The sequence below is a fragment of the Myotis myotis genome, unplaced genomic scaffold (assembly GCF_014108235.1).
Source record: "Myotis myotis isolate mMyoMyo1 unplaced genomic scaffold, mMyoMyo1.p scaffold_m19_p_2, whole genome shotgun sequence".
Classification (NCBI taxonomy): domain Eukaryota; kingdom Metazoa; phylum Chordata; class Mammalia; order Chiroptera; family Vespertilionidae; genus Myotis; species Myotis myotis.
The window spans coordinates 1,542,736-1,566,808 of NW_023416324.1; the positions used below are offsets into that span (position 1 = coordinate 1,542,736).

Consider the following 24,073-nt stretch of genomic DNA (forward strand, 5'->3'; position numbering starts at 1 on the left):
GGCACGGGACAGCCACAGGGGCAGTGGGGAGACCCCAGGCAGTGGCCAGGCCAAAACCGCGCTCCACGGTCCCCAAGCCCTCCCTCTACACGAGCCCCCAGACCCTCCAGAGCCCTGGTACCCGGGCCCTGGGAACAAGGGTACAGATGTCACCAGTCTCTGCTCCCAGCCTGGGCAGGGGACCCCTGGTGGGGGTGGCACCCAGGCCAGCTGTGGGCGTCAGCAAGACCTTGGTCACAATTGGCAGAAAACAAAGGAGCTCCTGAAGGCGCTGGCAGGGCGGGCCTCCTGACGGGGCCCCCCAACACAGTCCAACCCTAACCCCCCGCGTCGGCTGGAGCCCGGCGGGAGATGCTTTCGGGGACTGTGGCCCAACAGAAGCCTACTCGCACGGGTTCAAATCATAACAAAACCAGCCTGGCACCTGGGGTTCCGCTGGCCCACGACGACCCCTGTTCTGCCAGCAGCAAAACCAAAGCCGCCCGAAGATGCCAAAGCAGGGGGCCTCCGCCCCACCGCCCTGGCGGGAGATAACTGATAAACCAAGAAGAAAACATTCTTACGATCCCTTTTCTCTCCCAAAGCAGTTAGCAGAAAGTGCCCACTGCCCTCGTCCTGGGCCTCCGGGCGCCGGGCGTGGGAGCCACAGCCTTTCCCAGCCAGCAGTGCCAGGGGCCGGGCCGACTGTGGGTCCCTGGTGAGAAGGACCCAGGGGGCACTGGCAAGGCCTGGGAAGGGCATGGAGACAGAGGGGGCAGAAGGAGGCTCCCCGGGGAGGAAGGGCGGAAGGGAGGGGCCACAGGCCTGGGGACGATGGACGCAGACCCTCTCCCGCTGCCAGGTGCCTCCCGGCGGACGCTCAGACTGTCCACGTGGCCGGGGAAGGCTGGCACTGTGCCCCTCGAGGCCACCCACAGGAAGGGGCACCTCAGGGCCTGGGTGGAGGGGGCCCGTGGCAGTCACTTGCCTGTGGCTGAGCCAGGGCCCCTGCAGGGACACTGGCCGGGGACACGCGTGCAGGTGAGCCGCAGTGAACTGGGATGCCCCACCCCAGAGCGGGTCGGCCGCGGCTGTGTGCATGTGCTGGAAACCTGCCGGCACCTCCAGACCCTCCCACCACCCACCCCCATGCCAGGCTGGCCTGCCCTGGAGGGTTTGATGAGGATGGAAAGTGGGGCTGCCAGGATGGAAGGGGCATGGGGCCCAGCCCTCCAGGCCTCAGAGCGAGCCATTTGCGGGGGAAGACGCCTGGGGCTCTGTGTGGCCAGTCAGTCACCCAGCTGTCCCCAAGGTGAGCCTCCAGATCCTGGCCCCAGTCCTGGTCCCAGGAGTGGAGCCCAAGCCCCTCGGGGCACCCCACCCCAGGCCCAGCCTTCCTGCCACTCAAACAGATTCTTACCCAGAGCGTCTCCCCAGGAAGCCCAAGGCTGGGAAACCCCTCCAGGCTGAGCGTCCGACAGATGGGCCTGGGCTTGGCCCACCCCCTGCCCCACACCTGGGCAGTTACAGGCACCACCAGCTGGCAGAGGGGCCAGGACCGTGTTCCTGGCAGGAATGAGGTGGGATGCCTGGGAAGCTCCGACGGGAGGGGTGTGGCGTGCTGGAGAGCATCAGGTTGGGTCCCCCGCCTCCCGCTTCCCAAGCCTCTGGGAGCACATCTCGGGCACGTAGGGCCCTGCCCAGTGACAAGTGCCTGGATCGAGGCCTCTCCATAGACACAACCAGGGCAGGGCCAAGGGCTCCCGGCCGCCTTCAGAGCTGCTGTGACCTCCTGTAAATGCTAGCACACCTGTCCACAGCCACACCTGGCAGGTGGCCGAGACGCAGGCTCACGCCGCACGGCCTCCCCCCGCCCAGGAGCACGCACTGGGCCTGCTCCGCCGGGCAGCGGCCATGGACTCAGAGGGTGCTCACAGTCCCACCTGCTGGGAGGCGCCCCTCCCTGCTGGTCCCCAGCCCTGCAGGAGGGGAGAATAAAGGCCGGCCCTAACCCGGGCAGCAGCCTGGCACTGGGGGCCGCCCGTGGGGGGGGGGGGGGGCAGAGTGGAAGGCAGTGCAGACGGGACGGTGAGTGGGGCACACGAGCGCTCCGGCAGACGCTGCAGGGCCGGGGCGGCGGCAGGGTTCCGGGAGCTTCCGCTGTCCGTCCGTCTGGAGCCCGTTGACTGACAGACAGACAGACGTATGCGGGTTAGTCTCCTCCCGACGCCACTCAACGTTTATCAAGACAAACCTGTTCAAGTCTTCAATAGGAAAGTGCAAACGATGTACAAATAAATGAAGTCTGCGCTAAGACGTCGCCGGCAGGCGGCCGGGCACGGCCGTGTGGGGGGACGCTGTGTGGAACACGCGGGGTGATGAGGTGGCACTTCTGGGCCCCGCCCCCACGTGATGGCATCACTCGGGTTCCCTTCTGGCCCCGGCGGCGCCGACAAAGGCAGGAGCTGTCCTCTCCTGTGGGGGTCGGGCAGGCGGCCGGCCGGCCTGGCTGCAAGAGGCAGGTCACGGGTTACAGAGGTGGGGGGCCGGGTCGGCATTGGGTGCAGCACCCCACACGCTGTCACTGCCCCACCCACTGCCCATCACAAGCAGCTGTAATCAGAGGGGCGTCTCCAGCCAAGACCTCCCCAAGTGCCAGAGAGCGCCCCAGCAATCAGCAGCCCCCGAGGCAGCCAGGCTGGAAACACCCCCCACCCCCACCCCCACCCTAAAGCCAAGTTCTCACAGGACCGACGGGCTTGGGGGGCAGGGTGCACTGGATAAGCTCCCTCTCCAGCCGCCCGCCCCCCTCCCGCCACCCTCCTAGCCCCGGGCAGGGAGCCGAGCGAGATGAGAGGTGAGTCTGGGGCGCCCACTGCTCAGCCGGGCAGAGGGGAGAGGAGGTGGCGGGGTCCGGGCCGGCGGCGGTCCCTGACTCACGCAGGGACACACATGTGCACATAGGAGCGCGCCCCTTTGCGCCCTGCCTTCCCAGCCTCCTGGGAAGTGTCCGGAAGGAAGCCTGGGCAGACGCACTGGCCCCGAGATGGACCCCAGGGCAGAGGGGGCTGGGTCAGGGGGCTCCAGGCACGTGGGCGAGACCCCAGGAGCCCCAGAGGCCGTGAGGCCCGCATGGCTCAGGGCTGAGAATCAGCAGGTGGACAGGGCTGATTCTGGCCAGGCCTGAGCTGCCGGCTGAGCTGGGGACGGAGGGGACCCTGGAGCCAGGAGCAGCCTTACCTCAGCTGGGAACGAGCGTTGCGAGAGAGGGAAGCCGCGGGGCCAGCTAAATATCTGTGGGAAGAGAAGACCTTGGCTCTCCCAGGGCGGTCGGCCCCGCGGGCACCCCGCGCATGCTGCCCGGGGCAGATGGGCACCTACCGGTCACATAGGGCCCCAGGGGCATCTGGTTGTAGTTGACGATCCCTCCCGGTCCGGGGCCCCGGAAGTTGGGCCCGAAGCTGCTGTTGTACATCTGGGAGGAGCCGAAAGCGCCCTGGAGGCAAGGACTCGGGTTTAGAGCTCACGGTCCTGCCTGGCAGACCCACACCCACTCCCACGCCAGGCGCGCTGGGGGCGTGTGAGGGGCTCGCCCGGCCCTGACCTGCGGGGCGGTGGGGTCGCCGGCTCTGTTGGTCAGGCGGCTCAGGATGCTGCGCTCCGACATCTGCAGGCGGGCGGCCACCGGGGGGATGCGGGACAGCATGGAGGGCAGGCGGGTCACGTCCGCCTTCATGTCACTCAGCAGTTCCTCCAGCTGGTTCAGGACTGGGAGGAAGGGAGGCGCGGGCTGGGGCCGCTGGCCGTGCTCGCTCACAGGCCGTCACTGCGCCCCCAGAGCAGCTCCTCGCCCAGCCCTCCGAGGCCCGCAAAGCAGGGCCATGACACCAGGGAGAAGACAGGGGCTCCCCAAAGAGCGTCTCCCAGGGGCCCCCGCTGTAGAGAGGGAGCCAACACGAGCTTCCCCCGAGGCCCGCCTCCTGCTCCCACCACGCTGGGGACAGGGTGGAGGCCACGGGCAGAGGCCTCAGGCAACGCCTCCCTCCCAGGCAGCAGGGGCGCCCCTCCGCCAACCAGTCTGGAGCCTCCTGAAGATTTGGAGAAGGAGGGTCCAAGGTCTGAACGCGGGAACTCAGGCCATGACCTGAGTGTCTGGGTCCCCATCTTTAAAATGGGGCGACAACCCTCACCACCTAGGATATTACGAGGATCACAGAACGTATTTCAGGCTCATCGTCAGGGCCTGAGGGACTGGGCGATGGACTGTCCCGTCCTGGCCAAGAGGCTCTGCCCTCGGCTGACGTCTGTCCCGGGCCCAGGTCCCCATCAGCGCCCGCATCTCTGGCCAGCGATGCACCGGGCAGGACGCCGGCGGGCTCAGCCCACGGGGCGCGGCCTCACCCTTGTGCAGGACGGCGTTGGCAGGCTTGTTCCCGGCGAGGGACTCCTTGGACAGGTGCTGGTGGCTCTCGGCAAGGCACTCCACCTCGGCCAAGCGGGCGTTCAGGGCCATGGCTGGGTGGTTGGGGTCCTGGGTCATGTTGAGGTACGCGGCCCTCCGGAGCTGCTCCTCGATGACCAGCGCCTGCTCCAGCAGCTGGGGGGGGGGGGGGGGGGCGGGGGGAGGAAAGGGGGGGCCAATGAGCGTGGGCCTGGCCCTTCTCCACCAGCACCACCCCTGTCCGGGAGCCTGAGCAGAAAGGAGGGAGGAAGGACACCCTCCCACTCAGCAGTCCGTCCTCATCTTATCACGGTCGCCGCGGAGCCCTCACAAGCTGCACCGTCACCCAGAGCGGGGCCACGCGCCCAGCGGGGCCTGACCCAGGGCAGGGGCCCAGCACCCGTGAGCCGATGACGAAATGACTCCCCTCTGTGGACAGCCTGGGCCGCATCGGACATATGGGGAAGGGGGTTGCTGCTTGCTAACCCCTTAGCCCGCCCCTCTTGCAGCCCGGCCCCCCATGACCTCTGACCTTGAACCTGCGGGCCAGGAACTTGTTCTTCATCTCCAGGTAGTTGCCCTTGTGGATCTCAGACTTGAAGGGCTCGTTGAGGATCATGTACCTTGGGTCGTTCTGGATGTCCTGCCAGCGGGCGTAGCCGTGCCTGGGTGGCACCGTTAAGGACAAACCTGGCCATGGGACCGGGGTGGCGGGGCGGGGGCGGGGCGGGGGCAGAGTCTGGCTGCATTCTCGGACAAGTCATGACCTCGGCTGCAGGATGAGCGTGTTGATGACATGACAGTCAGCGGACACTGACAGGGCCCCACTGGGCGCAGACACGGCGCTGAGGCTCTGCAGGGCGGCACCCCGACAACCCAAGCGGGGCAGGGCAGGGGTGGGGGCAGGGGGCGGGGGCTGAGGGGTGCGGGAGCGGGGGCGACACGTTCAAGTTCTAACCCAGCACCTGGGACTGCCCTCATTTGGAAACAGGGTCTTAAGTTAAGGGGTTCATACTGCCTGCCTGGCGGGGCTCAGTGGTTGAATGTCAACCTATGACCCAGGAGGTCACGGAACATGTCCGTGTTGCAATTTCAATCCCCAGTGTGGGGCCTGCAGGAGGAAGCCGATCAATGCTTCTCTCTCATCACTGATGTTTCTATCTCTCTCTCCCTCTCCCTTCCTCTCTGAAATCCATAAAAATATTTTAAAAAAGAAAAAGAAAAAAGAAAAGGCGCCGAAACCGGTTTGGCTCAGTGGATAGAGCGTCGGCCTGCGGACTGAGAGGTCCCAGGTTCGATTCCGGTGAGGGACATGTACCTGGGTTGCGAGCACATCCCCAGGAGGAGATGTGCAGGAGGCAGCTGATCGATGTTTCTCTCTCATCGATGTTTCTGACTCTCTATCTCTCTCCCTTCCTCTCTGTGAAAAATCAATAAAATATATTAAAAAAAGAAAAAAGAAAAAGAAAAGCTCATACTGCGTTAGGGTGAGCACGTATCCTTATAAAAGGAGATTTGAACACAGACACACAGACACCAGGGAAGATTGGGGGGATGTAGTTTCAAACCAGGGGGTGGGCAGGGATGGGGCTGCCCCAGAGCTGGGGAGAAGCGAGGAGGCGCCGCCACTGAGGTGCCTGCGGGAACAGAGGACAGTTTCATGCACAAGGTCCAGCTGTGAGGGGCAGAGTCAGGATCTGAACCCAGGCAGCCTGGCTCTGACACCTTAGCCTCCATGGCAGGGATCAGTAGGCCAGGGCCTACAGCCTCATTTTATAAATAAAGTTTTATTGGAACATGGCCACGCTCACTGGTCACGTGCTGTCTGTGGCTACTTGCGCTACCAGGGCAGAGTAGAGTGGTCACCCAGCAAAGCCTGCAGTGTTCACTCTCCACCCCTTGCAGGACCTGTCTGCCGGCTCCTGTCCACAGCACTTCCCTCTCGTCATGGCAACCAGCCCTGCGCGAGGCTGTCATGAAGGCCAGCTTTGCTGGGGGCTCCTCTTGCCTCCGGGAGGTCTGTGCTCAAATGTCACCTTCTCTAATCACCCAATGGAAACGCGGCCCCACCCAAAGCCCCCTGTGCCCCCCCCCCCGGCCCACGCTGTCAGCTCATGTGTTCACATCTCCCCTCAGTAGGATGCCAGTTCCAGGTGGGCGGGGACTGGGGGCGGCATCCTCCATGCCTGGCACATGGTCGGTGAGCAATAGAGATGGGACTAAGAGTGAAGCAGCCTTCAGGGGTCATTACTGGGAGGAGGTGATGTCTGTGTACATAGGAATTAGGACCATTTGCTATGGAGTCAGATGGGTGGGCTGTGACTTCTTAGCTGTGTATCTCTGGGGAAGTCACTTGGCCTCTCTGAGCATCCGTTTCCTCCTCTGTATAAGGGGGTCATGTAGTGCCCCTCATGGAAAGTTGCTGTGAGGATGGAGTGAGCATTGAGGGTAAAGGGATGAGCTGCTGCTATTAGGGTCACCATCATCACCATCATCACCATCACCATCATCACCATCATCACCATCATCACCATCATCACCATCACTACCATCACCATCACCATCACCACCATCACCATCACCATCATCACCATCATCATCATCACCATCACCATCACCATCATCACCATCACTATCACAATCATCACCACCATCACCATCACCATCACCATCACCATCACCACCATCACCATCACCACCATCACCATCACCATCATCACCATCATCACCATCACCATCACTATCACCATCACCATCATCATCACCGCCATCACCATCACCACCATCACCATCATCACCACCATCACCGCCATCACCATCACCACCATCACCATCACTACCATCATCATCACCACCATCACCACCATCACCATCACTACCATCATCATCACCATCACCATCACCACCATCACCATCACCATCACCATCACCGCCATCACCATCACCACCATCACCACCATCACCATCACTACCATCATCATCACCATCACCATCACCACCATCACCATCACCATCATCATCACCGCCATCACCATCACCACCATCACCATCATCACCGTCACTACCATCATCATCACCATCACCATCACCATCACCACCATCACCACCATCACCATCACCATCATCACCATCACTACCATCATCATCACCATCAACATCACCATCAACATCACCATCATCACCACATCACCACCATCACCATCACCATCATCACCACATCACCACCATCACCATCACCATCATCATCATTATCGTCATCATCATCAGGAAAGGGGCCCTGGCTCCTGACTCCTCACCCCACACACCTCATGTCCCTCCCCGAGGTCCACAGCAGAGCAGGCCCGAGTCCTGCACAGCCTGGCGTGGCAAGGATACGTCACGATGCCTGCCAGCAGCCAGTAGTCATGGCGTCGGTGCCAGATGTCATAGACGTTCCCCGAGGACACAGCGGCCGAGGACACGGCGGCGCGCTCTTCATTCTGCCACAGTGTGTGGAGCTCTAGGACACCAGTGAACGGGGACAGAATGAGGCACCCCCGTCCCTCACAGAGGTGGCCCAGGAAAGCCTCTCCTCACTGCCTACCATCTTCCCACCCCGAGAGGCTCAGTGTCACTAGGAAAGGTTATACAATGCACTCTCATCAGCCATTCACACTTTAGTATAAAAAACCCATCTGCCAGACTCCCAGGACCCATGCGTCAGGAAGGCGGGACATCGACCACCCCAGCTCTGCCCACCACCCCACCTAATACCTGTGAAGCCCCCATCTGCAATGTTGAACATGAATTTGAACTTCCCGTTCTTGTCTTCCTTCTTCCCCTCTTCATCCTCCTCTTTGTCACCATTTTGCTGGGTTTCCATGGGCTCTTTCTCCTCAGCTTTGGTGTCATCTATGGGAGGACAGACTATGTTCGTTTATCCCCAAAGGCACTGCCCAGGGGCCTCTCTGCCAGGTTCTGGGGACCCAAAGGCTAGCGGGGACACACCTCCCATCCTCTAGGGGCTCAGAGAGGGGTTTTAAACACACAAGCATGCAGGGCTAGCTCCCGCCCAGGCGCCCCTCCCCACCGAGTCAGGACCACCTGGGAACGGGGTAGGGCACCGTGAGAAGTGCAGCTTATGTTCAAGGAAGGCAGCGCAGCCTTAGGGGTCTGAGCAGGGGACACCTGTTCTAGAACATCCCAGCACCCAGAGGTACACAGGCCTCTGGCTGAGCCCCAAATGCTCCAGGCCCAGCTCATGGCCAGCTCTCCTTCCTCCTGGTGGCGGCTGGGGCCACAGGAGGGGTCAGGAGAGAGCGGGGGACCTGTCCCGTGGGGCAGCAGGTCAGTTCCCACCCATCAACTCCCACCAGGGCCTAGCGCCAAGGGGACGGTGCCCAGGAGGCTGCGAAGTCCCCACAGGGTCAGACGGCGCCCTCAAGGGACCACGGGACACGGGGCAGCACGCGTGTGCAGGAGGCCGCACCTGGCCTCAAGTCGCTGCCGTCCCTGCTGTGAGCCAGGCTCAGCTCCAGCTGGTCCAGACCTTTCTCTTTCTCGGGGAGCACTTCTGCAAGACAAAGGGTGCTCATGGGTGGGGGCCGGGAGGGCAGCTCTGCGTCAGCCGCGCACACAGCCCTGTGCCTCAAGGGAAACTCCTCCAGGGAGGTGGGCGGGGCATGGACACCCCCAGCAGCAACTCGCACCCCAGCAGCACCCCCCCAAACTCCTAAAGACACAGCCTGGAAATCCGCCTACCACCACCCTAACCACAGCGCCCAAAGCTCTGATCAAAGCAAACCGACGATGAGGAAGGACAGGAACACGCTGAACAACATGACAGGCCTTAGAGCAGCGGTTCTCAACCTGTGGGTCGCGACCCCTTTGGCGGTCGAACGACCCTTTCACAGGGGTCGCCTAAGACCACCCTGCATATCAGATATTTACATGACGATTCATCACAGTAGCAACATGACAGTGATGAAGTAGCAACGAAAATAATGTTATGGTTGGGGGTCACCACAACATGAGGAACTGTATTAAAGGGCCAGAAGGTTGAGAACCACTGCCTTAGAGCCTCACACCCGCAATCACACGTCTGTAGGACAGATGTTCCTTCCAAGCACACGTGAGCGCTGACCAAATCTGACCGCATTAGGGCAGAAAGCAGGTTTCGACAATATCACACAGAAGCAACGCCACGCCCACGCGATCTCACGCCGCAATGCAAACTGAGTTTGAAATCACTCCTGAAAAGCAAGCCCACAAACCCCTAACTCTGAGGAGTGCAAGCCCAGAGGAGAGACTGAGTCCCGGCTCCCCTGGGGTCTAGGTGCTGGGACAGAACAAGCACAGCCCACCTCATGGCCAGGGGGAGGGGGAGGGGGAGGGGAGCCAGCGGCCGCCTCTCTAACCTGGGTGGGTGAGGCAGGAGACAGCGCTGGGAGGGTGCCTGGCTGGGTGGGTTGCCTGGCTGAGAGGGTGCCTGGCTGGGAGGGTGCCTGGCTGGGTGGGTGCCTGGCTGGCTGGGTGCCTGGCTGGGTAGGTACCTGGCTGGGTGGGTGCCTGGCTGGCTGGGTGCCTGGCTGGGTGGGTACCTGGCTGGGAGGGTGCCTGGCTGGCTGGGTGCCCGGGGAAGCCCACACCTCACCTTTTGACAGCTGCTCCGGGGAGGGCTGGGCCTTCTCCGCCTCCTCCGGCCGCTCCTCCCGGGTCCTCTCCTTGCCGTCTGAGCTCTCCTGCCTGTCCTCACCCTCCGCTCTGTCCAGGGCCGTCGGCAGGGCCTAGGGAGGCAGGTGAGGCCTCGGCAGGAGGGCAAGGCCAGGAACGGGCTCTGGGCTGGGACCCACGCTCTTGGCTCCCACCCTGATCCTCCAAACCCAGAGGCCCAAACAGGAGCCCCGAGGAGTTCTGGGCCAGGCCTGAGAGGTCCCTAGACCCCGCCCGTCCCTGCCCAGGCCCAGACACCCACGTCGCCCACACCTGGACTTCCGGAGGCTTCTTCAGCTTCTGCACCCCCAGCTCCTTCTCATCCAGGAAGCCCAGCGGGGCTTCCATTTTGTCTGCAAGATGAAGGGGAAGGGTGAGGCAGGTGGGCTCGGGCGGGGAGCAGGGAGGCCGAGTCAGTTCCCAACACACTGCCGAGTGGAGGGCTCGTGGGAAGTGGCATGTCCACAGCCCAGGTGAGTAAGTGACTTCCTAAGGTCACCCAGGGCCCGGAGGCACACCCAGGAGTGGCCACCTCCCGGGACACACTGTGCCCAGAAGCAGGGTGTCCTCCGAGGCACCCACCTTCTCAGGGCCTCACCTGCCACCTGGGGAGGTAGCTGAGGGCTGCCCAGGCCTGAGGGGTCCACGTGAGAGAAGGCGTTTTGCCCAAATGAATCCCGGATCACCAAAAAGACACGCAGCGAGAAAGAACGCACGGAGATGGGCAGTGCTCCTGCAAAGGCCTTTTCCAAAGAGGCTGCACCAAGCCCACGGCACCACGATGCTGTCCTCAGGGGAAGGCAGGTCCACCCACTGCCCACCACCAGCTCGGCCTTAAGCAAACGCTGCTGAGCCGGCGGAGTGGCGCGGCCACCGCGAGAAGTGGGGCAGTTCCTCCGAAATTACCGCCCAGGGCCCGCGCTCCCAGGCCCAGCTGCACCCGCGAGAAATGAAAACCCGCCCACATCGCAACTGGGGCACAGAGGCTCACGGCGGCATATCCACAGCAGCCAGAGAAGCAACAGCCCAGCCCACCCGCGGGCGAAGGGACACACAGCATGGGCAGCCACGCGGGGATGTGATTCGGCCATAAGAAGGGATGAAGGACTGCCCGGCCAGTGTGGTTCAGTGGTTGAGCATCCATCTGTGAACCAGGAGGTCAAGGTTCCATTCCCGGCCAGGGCACACGCCCAGGTTGTGGGCTCGATCCCAAGTAGGGGGCGTGCAGGAGGCAGCCAATCAATGATTCTCTCTCATCACTGATGTTTCTATCTCTCTCTCTCTCTCCCTTCCACTCTGAAATCAATAAAAAAATATTTTTTTAAAAAAGAGGAATGAAGTACTGACACGCCCCCACATGGATGGGCCTTGGCAACATGAGGGAAGCCAGGCATAAAGGCCACAAATGCATGATTCACATACAAGCAACGTCCAGAACAACAGACAAGCCCATTGGCACAGTAAGTAGATTGGTGGCTGCAGGGGCTAGGGCACTGGGGAGGAATGGGGGTGATGCTCATGGTACGTGTGTGTTCTGGGGTGAAAAATGTTCAAGAATCGGAGAGAGGTGATGGCAGCACATCCCTGTGAACATACCAGAAACTACCGAATAGCACACTTTGAAAGGATCAATGTTGTGATGTGTGAGCCACACCTCCACGCTGTCATTAACAAGAAAACCATCAGGGGAGCAATTCTTCTGCAGACAGAAGCTTCAGGGGAGGGAAGCGCCCTTTGTGGGGTGAGCAGAGGACTCGGGGTCTCCTGGGGCCTTGCCCCCTCCCGGGACCCAGGTGCCCTCCCCCACTCGTCCGGGCTCAGACCTGGCAGGCCCAGCGGGGCGGGCAGGAGGTGAGCGGGGCTGGCGGGCACGGGCGTGTTGGGATCCGAGGAGACGGCCTCGCCCAGCTTCTTGCTCTCGGAGCCCTCGGGGACCAGGTCTGGGGTGCTGTACCTCCCGTTGACGAGCTCGAACTCCTGGACCTGGGCCGAGGAGGGCGGAGGCGGGCGGTGGTCACAGCTCAGACGTCAGGGTCGCAGAGCTGCCAGTGTGACTGGGGGTGCCCCAGGCTCAGGGAAGATGCCACCTCTGCCCCAGGTTGGCCAAGCCCCATGCCAATCCCAGTCTCCCTGGTCCTCTGCCCTTTGACCTGCCACCCTGGCCTCCAGCACCCCCAAACCACGCCCCAGAGAGGCATTCTGGGCCTGGCTCAGACCCTGGGCAGCTGTGTGAGCCAGGCACCTGCCTCTGCCCACTGACCCCCCCGGAGCATGCCAGGGCCACAGGCAGCCCCGGCAGGGCCCTGAGGCTGACTCACCCACCTTCTTCCTCACCAGCGACATGACGCCGATGCGCGTGAGCACGTGCTGCCTCGAGAGGCCCTCGCGGGGCACGCCGTCCGCGAAGGTCTCGGCGCCGTCAGCCCCCGGCTCACACAGGTGCCGCATGAAGAGGGACACATAGGCTCTGGGGTGGGGGGGACTGGGGCTCAGGGAGTGGGGGGCCAGCAAGGACCCTCTGCGAGGGCTGGCAGGACCCCGGGGAGCTCGCCTGGCTGGAATCATCGTCCCTCCCCCACCTCCCAACCTGGCCCGGCTCAGGGCCCGGGAAGGGCAGGGGGGGGTCCCCTGAAGGGGACCCTTTAGGACAACCCAGCCCTGCCCAGGCCTGGAGCCAGCCCCCCACAGACCAGAGGGCAGTGAATTCCCCAGGCCCAAGCCTGGCGGGAGAGAACCTGCAGTGTGCAGGCCACTCCACTGGAGCCTGGGCCCCCTCAGCCCCTTTACCTAAACTCCTTCTCGCTCTTGCCCCGCAGGTCCCGCACCAGCCAGTGGGAGTTGAAGGCGTCCTGGGGCGGCATGCCCCAGCGCATGATGGCGTTCAGAAAGGCCTTCCGCTGGCGGGCATTGAAGCCCAGCACCTGGAGGGCGGGAGCCGAGAACTCGGGAGGGGGGCAGGGAGGGGGGCAGGGAGGGGGGTACGGAGGGGGGTACGGAGGGGGGCAGGGAGGGGGGCAGGGGGAGAAGGAGGGCACAGAGAGGGGAGGCCTAGACCCAGGGTCCATCCCAGCCCCACCTCCACTTGCTGGGACCCTGCACAGACCCCCAGACCCCCCACTTCCTGCCTGGCCTCCACCCCCCGGGGGGCGGGCAGCAGGGGTGAGCTTTTTGTTCCAAGAGGTGACAAGATAAATCGGGCGAAAGGGAGCTGAGCATGTGGAGGAGCTGGGCATGGGGGGGAGCTGGGCATGGGGAGGAGCTGGGCATGGGGGGGAGCTGGGCATGGGGTGGAGCTGGGCATGGGGCAGAGGACTGAACATGGGGGGGCTGGGCATGGGGCAGAGGACTGGACATGGGGGAGCTGGGCATGGGGTGGAGGACTGGACATGGGGGGGAGCTGGGCATGGGGCAGAGGACTGAACATGGGGGGGGCTGGGCATGGGGCAGAGGACTGGACATGGGGGAGCTGGGCATGGGGAGGAGCTGGGCATGGGGGGGAGCTGGGCATGGGGGGGAGGACTGGACATGGGGGGGAGCTGGGCATGGGGCAGAGGACTGAACATGGGGGAGCTGGGCATGGGGTGGAGGACTGGACATGGGGGGGAGCTGGGCATGGGGCAGAGGACTGAACATGGGGGGGGCTGGGCATGGGGCAGAGGACTGGACATGGGGGAGCTGGGCATGGGGTGGAGGACTGGACATGGGGGGGAGCTGGGCATGGGGTGGAGGACTGGACATGGGGGGAGCGGGGCATGGGGTGGAGGACTGAACATGGGGGGGGCTGGGCATGGGGCAGAGGACTGGACATGGGGGAGCTGGGCATGGGGTGGAGGACTGAACATGGGGGGGGCTGGGCATGGGGCAGAGGACTGGACATGGGGGAGCTGGGCATGGGGTGGAGGACTGGACATGGGGGGGAGCTGGGCATGGGGCAGAGGACTGAACATGGGGGGGGCTGGGCATGGGGCAGAGGACTGGACATGGGGGAGCTGGGCATGGGGTGGAGGACTGGACATGGGGGGGGCTGGGCATGGGGCGGAGGACTGGACATGGGGGGGGCTGGGCATGGGGCAGAGGACTGGACATGGGGGAGCTGGGCATGGGGTGGAGGACTGGACATGGGGGGGAGCTGGGCATGGGGCGGAGGACTGGACATGGGGGGGGCTGGGCATGGGGCAGAGGACTGGACATGGGGGAGCTGGGCATGGGGTGGAGGACTGAACATGGGGGGGGCTGGGCATGGGGCGGAGGACTGGACATGGGGGGAGCTGGGCATGGGACGGAGGACTGGACAGGGGGGAGCTGGGCGTGGGGCAGAGGACTGGACATGGGGGGGAGCGGGGCATGGGGCAGAGGACTGGACATGGGGTGGAGCTGGGCATGGGGCAGAGGACTGGACATGGGGGAGCTGGGCATGGGGTGGAGGACTGGACATGGGGGGGAGCGGGGCATGGGGCAGAGGACTGGACATGGGGGGGAGCTGGGCATGGGGCAGAGGACTGGACATGGGGGAGCGGGGCATGGGGTGGAGGACTGGACATGGCGGGGAGCTGGGCATGGGACGGAGGACTGGACAGGGGGGAGCGGGGCATGGGACGGAGGACTGGACAGGGGGGAGCTGGGCGTGGGGCAGAGGACTGGACAGGGGGAGCGGGGCGTGGGGCGGGGGACTGGACAGGGGGAGCGGGGCGTGGGGCGGGGGACTGGACAGGGGGGAGCGGGGCCCCACCTCAATGTTGCCTCCTACGCGGGCGAGGAGCGGCGGCAGGGGCTTGTCCCGGTCACCCTTCAGCTGCCTCCGGGACTGTCGCCGGCCACCTGGGGAGCAGCCCCCCCCACCTGTCAGCGGGCCCAGAGCCATCGGACACCACCCTTTCCGCCAACCCGCCCAGAACGGGGATCCCTCGGGGCGACCCCGAAGCTGCTCTCGAGCCTGTCCCCACGCCCCAGAGCCCCCAGGCTGGCCGCCAGCTCCCCGCGCAGGTTCGCCCCAGCCTGGCCGCAGCAGCGAGACTCACTCTGCCCTTCCGGCCTCTCCTCAAAGTCCTCGTCCTCGTCCTCGGAGCCGATGGAGTACTCGGACTGGTTGTCCGAGAGCTCGTCCTGCCACTCTGGGGGCGGCAGGGGGCACAGGGTGAGGTGCCAGCAGCCCCCCGGGCTCCTACCCTCTGGGCCATGCCGAGGCCCTAAATCCCAGCCCAGTAAGTGGCCATGAAAACCGTCTTCCTGGGAGCTCGCGGCCTAATATCAACAGCAACGCTGCTTCCCAAGGGCTAGACCATTCTCCACCCATTTTACAGATGGGGAAGCTGAGGCCTGCCCCGGGTCACACCACTGGCAGAGAAGTCACTGGGTCACCACACATCTTGTTCCCCAAACACCCAGCAGCCCACACTGGCCCCCAATTCCCCACAGCCTCCCACTCAGGCCGGTCCCACACAGCTCCTGCTCCCCGGCCCCAGGGGCTCCTGCCACGGGGTCCCTCTCTGACCTGCCAGAACCCTGCCCCAAGGCCCTCTGCCCCGAGGCACCGGGCACCCTCCGAGCCGGACACGCACCCTGGTCCTCCTGGGACGTGTCGTTGTAGTTGACCTGCTTGCGGATGCGCTTGCCCTTGCCCAGGTTGCGGGCCAGGTCCTCCTGCTGCTGCTCATAGTGGTGCCGGAGCAGCTTCTCCCAGTAGTCCGGGTCCACGTTCTCCTCCTGCTTGATGATCTCCCGCTCCACCTCCTCCTGAGACACAGGCGGGGGGGTGAGGCGGGGCCAGCAGACACAGCCACAGGGGGAGGAGGGGCCCAGGGAGGGGGCCTCCCTACACCTCCCATTTAGGGCTCAAGGATGAATTGAAAAGCCTGCCTCCTCCAGGAGGCCTTCCCTGATCAGCCCAGCTTCCTGCCCCGTCAGTCACCACCATCCCTCCGTTCATCCCTCCATTCACTCCCCAAGGATTCCCTGGCCGTGTGCAGAGTGGAATGAGCCCCGCCTGCCCTCAGGGGCTCCCAGGCTCTAAGGGAAACTGGCTGTGGGGGACAAGCACACACACCACGGCCTGCGTGGCGGGTGCCGGGCTGAGGAGGGGAGACCCAGGAGCTGGCCTTTGGGGGTAACAGGGGTTTGCGGAGAGGACAGGTGTGGCCGGCGTGCCCTGAAGGAGTGGTCCAGGGGGGCCTGATGCTGGCCCCGAGGGGGAGAGGGCAGGGGGGAGGGGCAGGGGCGGGGCAGTGGGCAGGGCTGGGAAGGCCTTGGACACCAGGCCCCGGGGCGGCATGAGGAGGAGGGTGGCCGGGCCGGGACCTACCACGCCGTCCTCCTCGCGCACCACGTACTGCGCCACCTTGAAGGAGCTCAGGTACTCGTTCATGTTCTGCAGCTCCGTGTCGTCCGTGGCGTCCTGGTTGCGGTCCAGCAGCTTGGAGATGGCCGCATCGTCGTAGTGGATCACACTGCTGTCCTCCACGTCCTTGTTGTCACCTGGGAGAGGCAGGGTGCAGAGTCGGAGGACAGATGGGGTGCCCAGGATACGCAGGGACCCCTCAAGTCCCGACCACGGTTCTTCCCAGTCCCTGCGGGGGCTGCGGTGAAAAATGGGGACCAGAGAGCGAACCCCCACTGCCACGGCCCCACTGCCCACCACTGGCAGTCACGGGCATGCAAGGGGGAGGGGGGAGCAGGGGACACGGCAAACGCCACGGGTAGCCTGGTGCCGGGAAGGCCTTCTGCAGGCGCAGGAGGGGCTGGGGCGGGGGGGGGGGGGGGCGTACCTGGCGGGGTGCTGCCATGCTTCTTCTTGGCGCTGGCGGCCAGGGCGCCCCCCTTGGAGGACTGGACATCGGGGATGGGTGTGATGGGCCTCTGGCCCTGAGACATCATGCCTGTGGGCAGAGGCGGAGGGGCTGCAGGCCGGGGACAGTGCCCAGAGACCCGCCCTGGCCCTGCCGCTGGCCAGGAGACGGGAGGGGGGGCAGGGGGAGAGGCTGGGGCTGGGCACCCCCAGGCCGACACCCACCCTCCACGTCGTCCTTGAAGAGCTCCTCGGTGCCGAACTTGAGGATGTCGTCCAGCTCCTGCTTGGTCATGGAGCCTGACTTGGAGCCCAGGCCGGGCCGCACCACCAGGTGGGTGAGCATCATCTTGCGCTTGGCCACCTGCGTGATGCGCTCCTCCACCGAGGCCCGCGTCACGAAGCGGTAGATCATCACCTTCTTGTTCTGCCCGATGCGGTGGGCGCGGCTGAAGGCCTGGGGGCGACCCGCGGCTCAGCGCCCGGGCTCCGCTGAGGGCCACGGCCAGCACCCCGAGGGGGGGCATGCAGGTGTGCTCGTGAGCGTGCCCTGCGTGGGACGGGCCGTGGGGCTTTGCGTGGAGACGTGCAGGCGCCAGGGTCACTGGGCGCACTGCCCGCATGCAGCCTCGCAGGGGCCTGGGGCCTGGGCAGGTGAACGGGCGCAGGTGTGGGGGGGGGGGGGGTGCGAGGGGCAGCGTGGCCAGTGTGCTGGCTGCAATGAAGCCACAAGGGGCTCTGATGGGGCTCAGGGGAGGTGGGGGCTGCGCTCCCCGGGAGGGAGCCAATGGGGACGGCCGGGGACGCACGGCCACCCCGTGAGGGCAGCGAGGCCGGAAGCTGCCCAGCACGATCGGAGCCAAGGCTCTGTGCACCCGCCCGGCATCAGGTGGCCCAGTGTGATTGCATCTTCGTGGTGACTGCATAGGTGCACACGCCTGTGCGTGAGACACAAGCCTGTGTGTGCCCCTAGAGCAGTGAAGGCGAACCTATGACACGCGTGTCAGAGGTGACACGCGAACTCATTTTTTTGGTTGATTTTTCTTTGTTAAATGGCATTTAAATATATAAAATAAATATCAAAAATATAAGTCTTTGTTTTACTATGATTGCAAAGATCAAAAAATTTCTATATGTGAAGGCACCAGAGTTAAGTTAGGGTTTTTCAAAATGCTGACACGCCGAGCTCAAAAGGTTCACCAACACTGCCCTAGAGCATAGTGTCCAGTGTGTGTGCGTGTGTGTGTGCATGCGTGTGTGTGCACGTGTGCATGCGTGTGTGTGTGTGTGCGTGTCCCTGCCCCACAGAGCGTGGCCAGGGCTCCTCCCTCCCAGCCTCCCCATTTTTTCCCACCTGCTTCACTGCCCTTCTCGCTCTCTTCATCCCCCCGCCTCCAGCAGGCCTTGCCCCCACTCTGTGCTCCTGTCCCATCCCAACCTGGCCCCTTTGGGTCTCAGGACTGACTCCCCCATCCTGCCTCCTCGATGGCCTTGGTCCTGGGGTGATGACAGACCGCTGCGTGTCCTTGGACACGTCCCCTGCCCTTTCTGGGCCTGTTTCCTCCTTTGTACAGTGAGGAGCTGGAGGGGTGGCCAGAGCCTCCACTCGCCTCTCCAGGCCCCTCTTGGGGCTGAGATCCCCAGGGCTGGCCCGGGAGGGAGGGAGGGCCTGAGACACTGAGGTCGGTGGGGGGGGGTGGGGGGAGTGCCACAAAACTAGGGGTGAGGGGGGCCCACAGGCTGCGGCGGTTGGGCGTCAGGGCCACAGACCTGGATGTCATTGTGCGGGTTCCAGTCCGAGTCGTAGATGATGACCGTGTCCGCTGTGGCCAGGTTGATGCCCAGGCCGCCCGCCCGGGTGGAGAGGAGAAAGCAGAACTGCTGGGCCCCCGGGGCTGAGGAGAGGTGGGTGCCGGGCAGCTGAGTGCGGGTGGGGACAGAGCAGCCCACCTGACCCACCCGAGCTGAGCCCTGACCCGACAGGAGGAGCCAGAAAGAGGAGGCAGTCGGCTTTCTGAGCCCAGACGAGCAAAGCCAAGCTGCAGGCGGCCAGCAAGTGCAGGCAGAGCCCCTGACGAGGCCGGGAGAGCTCGGCTCCTGTGCCCTGGGGCTCCCCGGCCCATGATGCTGTGAGGGCCCCAGAGCCGCTCAGGGTCACAGCCCGGGGCCTGGGCTGCCCCACAGCAACCCACAGGCTCTCAGGCCCACAGCAGCCCTTTGTTAAGTGACCCAGGACTGACCAGAGCACCCACAGAGCTGCAAACAGGTCCCCGAACTGCCCGATGCCTCAGCCACCCCCACCACGCGTGGCCACGTCTAGATGTTCTGTGTTCGCCCCCCGTCTGACATGAGTGGGCACAGGCATGGCTGCTTGGGGTGTTCGGACAGCGGGGCCCCAGCCTGTTCTGAGCGTGGATGCCAGGAAACGGCCACGGGCCCAGGGAAACGGAGTCCGCGGCGACCTGCTGCAGACTGGCCACTGGACGCCCTGGTTCAGCTGGCACCTCCCACCCCACGGCCCTTCACGCCCAGCTCACTCCCGTCTCCCGCCTGCACCTCTCCTCCCCAGGCCAGGAGCAGGGCAGGCGGGTGTGGGCACGTGGCTGGCCCGTCCACGGTCCCCTGGGCAGCAGCCCAGAGGCAGCGCACTCGGCCTGCCCTGCACGGCTAGTCGCTGGCGGGCGACCTAGTGCGAGGTTAGAGCTCACAGGCCCGGCCAGCCCCCCTGGGCACCAGCTCCACCGTCACAAAGGTGCTGCTTCCCACCCCTCTGCCTTCCTCCTGTTACCTACCGGGCACCCCAACACCTGGCAGGCCTCCCGGAGAGCCCATGGGAGAATTCCTTTAGCATGAAACTAAGGGGCAGCTGTGAGGACTCGGGTTAAGGAATGGTCTGCTTCTGGTCCCCATCAGGAGCCCTGGGTGGGGTGGGTACCGTTGAATCTGTCGATCGCCTCTTGCCGGAGGCCCCCGGTGATGCCGCCATCGATGCGCTCGTACTTGTAGCCCTCGTACTCCAGGAAGTCCTCCAGGAGGTCCAGCATCTTGGTCATCTGCGGGGAACAGGTTTGGGGCAGACCTCTACCGCTAATTCCCACATGGACCCTGATTGTCTGAGGACAGGGACCCCCTAACCCCCCCCCCCAATGCCTAGCACAGAGCCGGAGGTATGACAGGTGCCATGAGGGACGAAGGAGCCCTGGGTGCAGAGAGCACAAGCCCGAGGCTGGGCAGCCCTGCCCCACCGCCCACAGCGCCTCCACCGGTGTAACTTCAGGATGGAGCTGGAGGGAGGGCCTGGAGCGGCGCCGCCCGAACCCCTACCCCCCAGGGCCCCGTGTTCCTGAGAGGCCAGGCTGCAGGGATGAGGGGCGGAGCTGTGGCACCAGCCTGGACAGAAAGGCAGGCCTGCCCTGCTTCAGGAGCTCGCCAGGGGGGGCAGGCGGTCCTGACGGCCAGGGTGCCCCGCGCCTTGAGCTGGGCCCCAGCCGGCTCTCCCTAGCCGCGGCATGCAGGGCACGGAGGAGCCACCGGGCACGCAGCCGCACGGGAGCAGCAGCACCCCGACCCTGATGGGCTGCCAGCAGGTTGTGCCCTGGGGGGGGGGGGGTGCCAGGGGGGTGCGGGGCGGATGCCAGGGGGGTGCGGGGCGCCAGGCAGACACCTGGGCGCTCACCTGGGAGAAGATGAGCACGCGGTGCCCTTCATCCCGCAGCTTCCGGAGCATCTTCTGCAGCAGCATGAGCTTCCCCGAGGACTTGACCAGGGAGCTGCCGTCGTAGGAGCCGTTGGGCAGGACGGGGGCCTCCTGCGGACGCAGCGGAAGGTGGGCCTGGGGCGCCCCCTCCCCTCTGGCTCGGCACCAAAGGGCCTGGCCATGGGCTGAGCGCCGAGCCCAAGCCTGGGTCAGGCCGGGCTCAGCAGGAGCGGGTGCGCCTGGGTCCCTTGTGCCCGGCACCACGGCCCAGGCAGGGCTCCGACCTGCCGGCCCGCCCTCCGACTCCCTGCTGTTGACACCCCTCCAGGACCTGCAGGAGTGGCCTGGGCACCGGGGTCTGTAGGGCGGATGCCAGCAAGGCCAGCCCTGAGCCCCAGCGGGCGGAACGTCAGTCAGAAGGCCTCTGCCAGGCCAGAGTGGTGAGAGCAGCCTGGGGTCACCCACAGCACGGCCTGCACCCCAGCTCTGCGCTGGCCTCTTCCTTGGGGGCGGGGGAACCAGCAAGGGTTTAAAGTCGAACCAGAACAGCAGCACCAGGCGTGACAAAGGCTAATGCTCTGAGAACGGACGTGCCAGGCTCTCCGTGAGGGCACGTTATGGCACCGTCTCGTCTGGTCCTCGCCTTCAGGGAGATGCTGCTTTGTCCCATTTTATAGCGGAAAAGCTGAGGCTCCTGGAGGACCAGTCACTGCGGAGACCCCAGGGCTGGAGCCAGGGCCCCGTCTGCGCCGCAGGGTTGCACATCAGAGTCAGCGGGGGCCCCTCCCCGGCCTTCCCAACACCCTTGGTGACTGAGTACAGCCAGGTCAGCCCTCAGAACCATGGCCTGGGGAACCTTGGGGGGACCCAATGCTCCCCACGGCTTGATGGGTCACAGGAGGGGCCCAGGGAAGGAGAGGGCCTGCCCAAGCAGCAGACGGAAGCAGGTTTTCAGAAACTTCTGGCACAATGAGAACCTGTATCACCTCTAGGTCCTCAAGGTCAAGAAACACAACGGCAGCCACGGGCTCCTCCCACAGCAGCCACGGACACCTCCCACAGCAGCCACAGGCTCCTCCCACAGCAGCCACGGGTGCCTCCCACAGCAGCCACAGGCACCTACCACGGCGGCCACAGGCAACTACCACGGCAGCCACGGGCACCTACCACAGCAGCCACTGGCACCTGCCACAGCGGCCACGGGCACCTACCACAGCAGCCACAGGGAAGAGGTAGGGATGGTTGCAACACTTCTTCAGGTCCATCATGATGTTGAGCAGCGACACCTGGTTCCCGCCCCCCTTGGAGTTCAGCGCCTCGAAGTTCCGCGTGAGGATGAACTTGTAGTACTTCCTGCAGCAGAGCGCGGCACGGAGGAGAGGCGGGCTGACACCGGCCACGCCAGCCTCCCAGAGGGCTCTCTGCGGGGGTCTGGGGGCTGGGGGCCAAGCACCCACTTACAGAGGCAAGGGGAGCCCCGAGAGGTGAAGCCACAGGCCTAGAGTCACCCAGCAAGCTGCTGGGGGACACAGAACTCAGGCAGCCCCAGACCCTGGTCGCTGAAATCAAAGAAGCAGCCTCAGATGGAAGAGTGTGGGAGGTGAATCCAGGCCAGCCACCCGGGAAGCGGCCCAGGAAGGCCAGTTGGGCCCAGGAAATGAGGGGGGGCTCCAGGGCAGGCCCCCCGCAGGCCGAGCCCCCACTCACTTCTGCATCTGACTCAGCTCCACGCGGACGATCAGCTCGGTCTTGGCCGGCATGTTCTTGAACACGTCAGCCTTGAGCCGCCTCAGCATGTGCGGCCCCAGCAGGTCGTGCAGCTTCTTGATCTGGTCTTCTTTGGAGATGTCTGCAAACTCCTCCAGGAAGCCCTCCAGGTTGCTGCAACAAAGAGCTGGGATGAGAGCCAGAAGCAGGGACCAGAGCAGGCCAAAGCCCCTCTGCAGAGGGAGTCAGGATTGGGGGAGGGAGTGGGCCAGCCAGGCCCGGCCACCTGCCAGAGGGTCACAGGGAGGCCGGCTGGCTGGTGGGCCAGGTGGGCCGGGTAGCCCGGGCCCTGCCCAAGGGTCCTTTCAGCGTCCGCCTATGCCTGTGTCACCTGCACATCACAGCTCTCACCACACAGGATGCCCTCCTCCACCCTGAGCCCCCAGTCTGGGCAAGAAAATGGGGGCCAGGTGAACACAAGGAGGCGGGGAAGGAGGTTCCACTGACCGGCACTCAGCCTTCCTCCTCCTCTCCATCACCACCCCGGCCTCCTCCCTCCCCTCTCTGTCACCCGTGTGGTCACTTCTGGTCTTTGTGGAGGGAAAGCAATGAGCCTGGGGTGTGGGGGCAGGGACAGGACCCCTAGAGGACTCGGGGGCCATCTGGGGAAGATTCGAGGAAAAACAGGATTTTTCCCAAGTGCTCGGCCGGTGGCCCCTCCACGCAGGTCATTTGAGGTGGGCACCGCTAACGCTCCCATTTAGTGATGAGAGACCCCAGCCCAGTGAGTGGCCTGGAGCAGGACACGGACACTTCTTCCCGCTGCCCCGCCCCGCTCCGCCCACTGCCCCGCCCACCCGCTGCCCCGTCCACCCTGCCCTGCCCCGCCCCCGCCCCACCCACTGCCCCGCCCGCCCCTCACTTGAACCGCTCTGGAGTCAGGAAGTTGAGCAGGTGGAACAGCTCCTCCAGGTTGTTCTGCAGGGGGGTCCCCGTCAGCAGCAGCTTGTAGTCAATCTTGTAGCTGTTCAGGACCCTGAAGAACTGAGGGGAGAGGGGGTCAGGGGCGCGGCGGCCTGGCCAGTGTGGCGGGCGGCGGGGCGGGGGGTCGGCGCCGCTACCTTGGACTGGTTGTTCTTGAGCCGGTGGGCCTCGTCCACCACGAGGCAGGCCCACTCGATGGAGCCCAGGATGGCCTGGTCGATGGTGATGAGCTCGTAGGAGGTGAGCAGGACGTGGAACTTGATCTGCACTTCTTTCTGGAGGGAAGAGCAGCATTTGGGCGCAAACGAGACAAGGTCCCCAGAGACAGAGGTGAGGAGGGGGAGCCGGAGCCCCCAGGGGGGCCCGGGACCGAGCGGAAGACCCGGCCACCAGGCCGAGGCCCAGAGCACCAACCGCACCGAGACCCGGTGCTGAGAACGGAACCAGCTCAGTCACCCTTCAGAACCGGCCGCGTGGGGGGCCTGGTCCTCACTGGCCTCGTCTCGTCCCCACACGCCATCAGCCGCGTTGTCACCGTCCCATTTGCAGCTCTGGGGTCCCAGGATGGACAGCGTTCCCCGTGGCCAACAAAAGGCAGAGCCAGGACGGTGAAGGGGACCCAGCACGTGGGGCTCAATGCAGTGCAGCTGCCGATTTAAAATTCTTAATAACTTTATTGCTGAATTTGTTTCCTACGACAAGGCCAGTGGGACGATGGAGCCCAAGCTGCTCACGCGAGGTCCTAGAGCCCCAGACAGGTCTCAGCCCCCTGCTCCCTTCCCTGCCCAGCCCC

The 24,073-nt window shown here is 64.6% G+C and overlaps 1 protein-coding gene across 3 annotated transcripts in view; it reads right to left on the bottom strand.

Moving 5' to 3' along the window:
* Positions 1-346: 346 nt before the first annotated feature.
* The window catches only part of CHD5 (chromodomain helicase DNA binding protein 5), a 57,440-nt gene continuing 33,713 nt past the window's right edge, over positions 347-24,073 (bottom strand). For 2 of the 3 annotated variants that reach the window (XM_036347833.1, XM_036347834.1), the window contains 26 exons: positions 23,418-23,555; positions 23,219-23,340; positions 22,297-22,470; positions 21,801-21,942; positions 20,569-20,700; positions 19,828-19,945; positions 18,663-18,787; positions 17,118-17,349; positions 16,873-16,983; positions 16,410-16,582; positions 15,670-15,844; positions 15,130-15,222; positions 14,841-14,929; positions 12,899-13,032; positions 12,434-12,578; positions 11,935-12,094; positions 10,385-10,464; positions 10,053-10,185; positions 8,889-8,972; positions 8,174-8,311; positions 7,796-7,919; positions 4,953-5,085; positions 4,381-4,576; positions 3,584-3,747; positions 3,361-3,475; positions 347-2,488 (listed from right to left, as the gene is read on the bottom strand). In XM_036347833.1, the coding sequence (XP_036203726.1) occupies positions 2,238-2,488; positions 3,361-3,475; positions 3,584-3,747; positions 4,381-4,576; positions 4,953-5,085; positions 7,796-7,919; positions 8,174-8,311; positions 8,889-8,972; positions 10,053-10,185; positions 10,385-10,464; positions 11,935-12,094; positions 12,434-12,578; positions 12,899-13,032; positions 14,841-14,929; positions 15,130-15,222; positions 15,670-15,844; positions 16,410-16,582; positions 16,873-16,983; positions 17,118-17,349; positions 18,663-18,787; positions 19,828-19,945; positions 20,569-20,700; positions 21,801-21,942; positions 22,297-22,470; positions 23,219-23,340; positions 23,418-23,555 (3,681 nt within the window). In that variant the 3' untranslated portion in view covers positions 347-2,237. Of the gene's footprint in view, positions 2,489-3,219; positions 3,274-3,360; positions 3,476-3,583; positions 3,748-4,380; positions 4,577-4,952; positions 5,086-7,795; positions 7,920-8,173; positions 8,312-8,888; positions 8,973-10,052; positions 10,186-10,384; positions 10,465-11,934; positions 12,095-12,433; positions 12,579-12,898; positions 13,033-14,840; positions 14,930-15,129; positions 15,223-15,669; positions 15,845-16,409; positions 16,583-16,872; positions 16,984-17,117; positions 17,350-18,662; positions 18,788-19,827; positions 19,946-20,568; positions 20,701-21,800; positions 21,943-22,296; positions 22,471-23,218; positions 23,341-23,417; positions 23,556-24,073 lie in introns of all 3 variants that reach the window. The other variant, XM_036347832.1, reaches the window with a different exon arrangement.